This window comes from Gavialis gangeticus, unplaced genomic scaffold, assembly GCF_001723915.1.
Source record: "Gavialis gangeticus isolate Ggan-Ray unplaced genomic scaffold, GavGan_comp1, whole genome shotgun sequence".
Classification (NCBI taxonomy): Eukaryota; Metazoa; Chordata; order Crocodylia; family Gavialidae; genus Gavialis; species Gavialis gangeticus.
This window is the reverse complement of record NW_017729032.1, coordinates 63589715-63596742: the sequence shown is the minus strand read 5'-3', so window position 1 is coordinate 63596742 and position 7028 is coordinate 63589715. Positions and strand designations below refer to the sequence as shown.

Here is a 7028-nt window from a genome sequence, read left to right as displayed (position 1 = left end):
GTTGGTCTGACAGGACCTGCCACTGATGAACCCATGTTGGTTGCCCCTAAGCATGCAGTCCCCTGCTGGCCCCTCCTGGATGTGTGCTAGAATAATTTTCTCAAACAGCTTGCCTAGGATCGAGGTAAGACTAACTGGCCTATAGTTTCCCAGGTCCTCCTTCCTCCCTTTTTTGAAGATGGGAACCACATTGGCCCTCTTCCAGTCCTCCGGTACCTCTCCAGAGCACCATGAGTGCTCGTAAAGCCATGCCAGGGGACTTGCAATGACCTCAAGCCAGCTCCTTCAGAACTCTTGAGTGGAGATCATCCGGACCTGCTGACTTGAAAATGTCCAGCCCCTCCAGAAGCTCCCTAACTAAATCCTCGCTAACCCTTGGCCCACGTGTGCCCCCCCTGGGGCCCGAGGGAGGCCCAGCAGGGAGGTGGCTGTTTATAGCACTTGAAGCCACCAAAGAAAATCTAGACTATCTGATTCTTGCTTAGACACATTCTTAACAGATATTGTTCCTGAACAGCTGCAGGAATGTTCCAACAATTCATTATGAAATATTTAATGAAATGAGTTATACCACCTCAGAAGTTACTGAGTTTGGCTTCAGTCAGTACTTACAAAAAAATTTCCACTCTAAATGCTATAGGCAGTAGTAGCTGTAGGAATCCACTGAGTGGCACTCTTCTCTTTTATAATCCAGCTACTCCCTAAGTATGGTGTGCACCATGCAAAGGAGTTATTGTCTTTCAGAGGAGATGTTTAATGGAATTCTTGGCTATCGGGGAGTTGCAAGTACCCTGGAGTTTTACTGAAATGGGTTGTTAACAGTTCTTGGCCAAATCCCAACTTTCATAATTCATAAATACTCTCTTAAACTGCCTATGAGGTACATAACTGGACATGCTATTTGCTTCCTGTTCAAAACTGTTGTGTTGATATATGCTGTCAAAACAATTTCTATGATTCACTTAAAAAATGGCTACATTTCAAGTGGTGAAGCAACTCCTATAGTGTTGGATATCACTTTTTTATAGCTGCAATAAATTTAGAGATGAAAAGTACTGCTATATAATTTAAAGATTATATTTCTATAAAAAATGAAAATATGGACATTAAAAAATTCAGGGATTTCTGTACTTGTCAAGCATGTGTCCCTAAAGAGTTATAAATACATGCTTCAGAGAAAACTTGAACTAGTGGGTTAAGAATGTCCTTGTTTAACTTCATCTATACTCATTGACTTAACAGTACATTTATACAGCAAGGTTCAACTAAACAGCAGTAACACCCCAATTTGTGGTCTGTGCATCCTTCAGTGATAGTCCACATACAACTTGGGTCCTTGTTTCCAGTTGCTAAATAACATAAAAAGCAGCTAAAAAACTCCCAAGATACTTTCCTAACACTTCCCCCCCCATGTAACTAACTGCTTTAGTTTCCACAGAATACTATTTGATAGCAACTGGATGGACATGTTGAAAGAGAAGAGATGGGTTTTTCAAGAGACAATACTACTGTTATTCACATGGGGCGTCTATAAATGTGCTCCACATTGGAACAAACTCGATTAATCAAGTCTGCTCCACATTCTAATTAGAATGCTCTAGCATTGCTGTAGCAGCACGTGTATAAGCCCCCAAGGATTTAAAAATGGCTGCTGCGGTACTTTAACTGAAGCTTGTTGAATGAGCTTTAGCAGAAGCATCCCCAGGCCATTTTTAAATGTGTGGGGGTTTAATACATGTGATACTGTGGTGTTTTAATCAAAATAACTCTCTGGGAACCACTCTAATTAAAATGCCCCTCCCCACTCCTGAGCATGTGTGTAGGCAGCCATGATGACCACATTGTGAAACAATACGAAAAACCCTGACTTACCATATACCACAGGATATACAGTCCCTCTGATTCCTGAAGCTGGACAATGCATATTTTTTCCATTTAAATATACATTTAATTCTACATGGTCATATGTAATACCCTATAAACCAAAGTAGAGAATATTAATGCAGGATAACCATCAAGCTTATCTGCACAAAAGTGCTTCAAATATCCATTTTTACTGGTTTCACCTTAACTAGGTAACAGCAGAGAATTTCAAGCACAGTGACATTAGCCAAGGCTTCTTTCAAAGAACTCACTTAACCATTAATAATTAAACAATGATACTTGCACTTGCAAATGCCAGAGGCTGTTGTACAATCACTGAATCAGGAGACACCATCAATAGCATGCAACTCACTTGACCAACTGCAATTAATCAACAAAAGTTCTGTATTGAATTTGCATGGTATTTTTTGAGATGCTGTGAGCAATTCTAATAGCTTTGAACAGTATACAAATTTACTAAGTGCTAACTGGTAATTGCCAAAGAAATAAACTGCATTAATAAAAGAATTTGTTAAAAAAAATGATATGCTTAGCTACCTTCATGGATGATAGACCATATTAAAAAAACCCTCTTGTAATCCATGCTCTGTGCCAACAATGACAGATGATCATTTGATATGCGGTACAAAAAGCATGCACATTACAGAGAAGGAATTAAAACACAGAAAGGATCTGCCTCTGCTTTTGGTGTGGCTGAAACTGGCAATGGGCATCATTATTCAGTACAACCTTAGAAACTCATTTTTGTGGCAAACAAAGTAAAAAGACAGTATGCATGAAGGTGTGGGAGTTAGTAAAATACTTGTTACTTAGTAACCTTTCTGTGTTTCAGCTTCAGAACCCCAAACTATACAGGTAGAGAGAGATTTGAAGAGACTACAATGGCAATGGCTTTCATAAAAAGCCCTTTAAGAACGGGATTTTAAAACTTTGTAATTATCTAGCAATAGCCTTAATAAATGCATACTGCAAACAGCAGCACTCAGAAGAAAGTATAACAAAGCAAAAAAAGCTGGTGTTTTAGAAATGGTGTAAACCTTATTGCTCCCACACATATCAGAAAAGAAATTTCTGATGGGATGTAAAAAAACAGCAAGATAGCAGAGCCCTCCAAATATTCAGGACGACATTAAAGATAGACAGACACTTGGCTGGGGTGATTTAGTCAGTGATCATCCTGCCTTGAACAGGGGCTGGACAATATGACCTCATAAGGTCCCTTCCAGCCCTACTTTCCTATGATTCCTATCAGCCATATTTTGGGGTGTGGCGGGGAGGGGGTGGGAGAAAGGATATGGCATATATGCAGATTTATAATCCCTTTAATTATTTGCTTGACTTACCAGCATTTTTTTTCTGTACAACCCCAGCCAAATTGCTTCTTTCTTCCTTAAACCCTGCCCCAGTTTAGCTAAAGAGAATTCCTCCAATCCCGTGCATCTTTGCCATAACTTTCCCCACAATGCTAAAAGAGATGACACCCTCTCTGTCCAAGTATATGGGAAAGAGATCTTAAGCTTAGCTTGGCACAACTTCATTTATATCTGCAGTGCATGCTGGAATATTGCCTGAGCTGGGAAGACCCATCTCAAATGGCTTGAGAGTCATCAGTTGGGTTTACAGACAAATAGAGCAACCCTAGCTACAATGGGATTGAAATGAAACAGTAGCACCATTTTTCTCAAAAAGATCAGCCCAATTCCCTTGAAAGGGCTGTAGTGGCAGAACAGTTAAGGCAGGGGTGGCAATTATTTGGGCTGGAGGGCCACTTAAGGAGTTTTAGTGAGCTGCAGACGACCTGAGGGGGGGCAGAGGTCCTGCGCGTGGAACCAGCATCCATCACAGGAACCTATGGGAAGTGGACTGCAGCTCTGCCCCAGCCCCATGCTGGAACCACCCCATGATCCCAAGCCCCCAGCCCACATTCCCTACCCACCTGCAGCCCCACCCCATCCACCTGACCCAGCTAGCCCTGCCCACAGGGGTCCCAGGCTGGTCCTCACAGAAACCTCGTTTGCCCTCCTGCTCCATCTAGTGCCCCAGCAGTGCGTCCAGGGTGGACAGGCCAGGGTGCCTGGGCAGTGAGGCCAGGTCCAGCAGCAAGAGACACTGGCAGCAACAGCCAGAAGCGTGAGAGCAGAACGAACCACAGTTCTGGGGGCTATTGGGAATCCAAGTCCAGCCTCCATGCTGCCCTTGCCCAGCCCCGCAGACTACAGCTCCCAGCGTGCCCAAGAGCCATGCACAGGGTTAAGGGATGCTGTGCTCTGCACCAGGCAGCATCGGCACCCAAGTTGGTAGTACCGACCACATGACCCATGGCCTTGGCTGCACCTCACGCCTGGGCTAGGCAGAGCTAAGGAACCTGTAATGGGCCAGACAGAATCACTTGGTGGGTCAGATCTGGCCTGTGGGCCATATTTTGCCCACCCCTGAGTTAAGGCATCTCATGATGACACAAGTTCCAAGTCTCACATTGGGCCTGTGCCAAGGGTGTCTGCAGTCAACCCAGTTCTAAAAGAGTCTTCCCTGGTCATTTGATTAGGAAGTCAGAAGGGGCCTGACGCTAGCCAAATCATGCCTCTAAGCTAGCCCAATGTGCTATCTAAGCTTGGGGAGAACTCTTTTTTATTGCCTGTAGGCTTGCGTCAAACCTGACAAATTCCACTTCGGAAGAACACAAAAATATAGTGCTGAGCAATTTGAACAATGACAGTTTACATAAACATTGGTTACTTTACCTGCAGGATAATTTGCCACCATATTGGCCACTACTCCAATCCCCACCGGGTTCCTCTCCCTTTACTAACTCCTAGTTATTGGTTAATAATGGCTAATTTGCCATTATCTGTGTTCCTCCTCGAGTGGTGAATTAAACAGACTTTACTGTATATCAAACTGTGAGAAACTTACTACAACATCACCCTCCTGTGGAAGGCTGTTTGCTGGCAGCCTGTTCTTCTCCTCATTGTTGTGGTAGAGAGCTCCATCGTTCCTCATCACCAGACTATGCACATCTCGGCCAAGTGGAATTTGATTCAAGTTTGCTTTTTGGGTTGCAACGCCAATACCCCAAATCCCTTAAAACATAATATTGACATGCTAAGTAAACTGTTACCAAATTCTTTTGAGACACCTCAGTGCGCCATAAAAACTAGCAATTTCATAGGTCAATTTTGTTTGAAAAGCATCAGCAATCACATCCACTATGTTGAGAGACTTGAAACATATTCTTTCAGACAGAGCAGATTCCTAGTGTTTCTCTTTTACTAGAGATCAATACAAAAAGACATTGTGCAAGATCCTTCCTCTGGTCCCTAGCCACGACAGGTAAAAGAGCTAAATGGCAGTTCTAGCCAAGTAAAGATTCCCAGGACACAAAAATGACAGAAGATAACTAAAAGAATGCCTTCTGGAGATCCTTTGCAAGCCCTCATGTAGAGGGCATATGGGCAGGTAGGTCTACTGTACATCACACTATGGAGCTTCTAGGCCATACTGCATGCTACATGGCAGTCAGCAGAAGCTGGTGTAACACAGCCTGATCAAGGCGGCTCTCTAAATTACACTGGGACTGATCAGCTCTTGGAGCAGCCCAGAATTGAGAAGGAACAAAAGGAGCTTAGAACCATCTCTCCTGAAGCTGCAAGCTCCATATTGCACAGAATCATTCCCTCAGTGGCCCAGCCTACACAGATGTTCAAACGGAGAATTTAGACATGTATTTAAAAAAGCCCAGCAACTACAGGGAAGCAATTTTCAGCAAATATTACTGAGCAAACTGTCCCAGAAAAAAAAGAGAGAGAACACTTAAAGACATGTGTACACTGCCTCTGACCATGCTCTGGAGTAACCATCATGAAAACATGTCCTCCCCTCCCCCCAAACTCACTCCCACCTCACGCATGCCAAGTGGTGAAAAAAATGCAATGTAACAGCTGTTAGAGAGGCAATTGGTGCCAATATGAATGGTTGGGACTGATAACAGTACGAGGCAGACACCATATAGCTACCACATTACATTTTTTCAGTACTTGGCAACCGTGGAGCAGGAGCAAACAGAGCATGCTTTTATGCTGGCATAACCTAGCACAGGTGGAGACAGTATAAATATGCTTGGTGCCTCTACATGGTGTTTCATGAGTATATAAACATTACTTAATTTTCAGGAGTATATAAACATTACTTAATTTAGCAGAGAGTAGCTCTAAATTATGATTTAAAACATATATTACATATACAGATAGAGCATGCAATTTGAATGCTTTAATATCCGCAACTCTATAATAAATTTACTTGCCATTCTTTTTAAGTAGTAAAAGCAAATTAGAAGGAAAAAGCCCAACATGTCCTTCCTCACAAGATGGTCATTTGTTTTGTAACCCCCTCCCCCCCGCAATTCTTTGATACTTCCAAAGTACAATATAGTTAGTATTATACGGCTGACAATACAGAGATGGCGTCCTTTTGCGGGCGTAGATTAAATGCCAATCAAATGAAGCTTTTGAAGTCTGAAGCAATTTAAAATGTGACCGACTAACCTGTGGACTGGATTTTAAATTCAAAATAGCTCTTATTCTGATGCAAAGGTGCGTTGGCTAAACAGCCCCCTGTGCCGCATATTCTTCTGCCGCTTTTGACAATGACGACATCCGTTCCTGCACAGGGAGAGAAGAGGCCAAACGTCAAGTGAGCCATGCAGAAAGCAGCTCCTCCAAGCCCCTGAACAAGGACACTGCTGACACCACTTTCTCCTTCCCACCCTGCACCAGGGCTTCCCTTTGGCCATCTGCTTCTCCCCCCGAGCCAGGGGAGCCCCCACGTGCCTCCTGGATCCTTGTTGGGAAAAAAAGCGCCAAAGCATCGGTGGGGTTGGAAGCATTTCTCCCCTCACTTCGTGGCTGAGCCCCACCACACCTCCTGCTCTGCCCTTCGGGACGCAGGCGGCTCCAACCAGGCTTTTGGACAGGCCTGCTCTCACCCGCGCGGCGGCTGGCGCCCCCTTGCCCGGCTCGCACCCGGCAGGTGGCTCTGCTGCCCTCCCCGCGCAGCTGGGGCAAGTCCCGGGGAGCTTTGTGTCCCTGAGGCCAGAAGAAACCCGCGGCCCTCGCGGCTCAGGGCCGGCCCGGCCCGGGCCGCGCCCA

The 7028-nt window shown here is 44.5% G+C and overlaps 1 protein-coding gene across 1 annotated transcript in view; it reads right to left on the bottom strand.

Annotated features, from left to right (window-relative positions):
• The window catches only part of SPRYD7 (SPRY domain containing 7), a 12097-nt gene extending 5500 nt beyond the window's left edge, over positions 1–6597 (bottom strand). Inside the window, exons 1-3 of the mRNA XM_019525404.1 lie at positions 6426–6597; positions 4798–4964; positions 1873–1975 (exon numbers count right to left, since the gene is read on the bottom strand). Coding sequence (XP_019380949.1) covers positions 1873–1975; positions 4798–4964; positions 6426–6582 — 427 coding nt within the window. The 5' untranslated portion in view covers positions 6583–6597. The remainder of the gene's footprint in view (positions 1–1872; positions 1976–4797; positions 4965–6425) is intronic.
• Between the last annotated feature and the right edge of the window lie 431 nt (positions 6598–7028).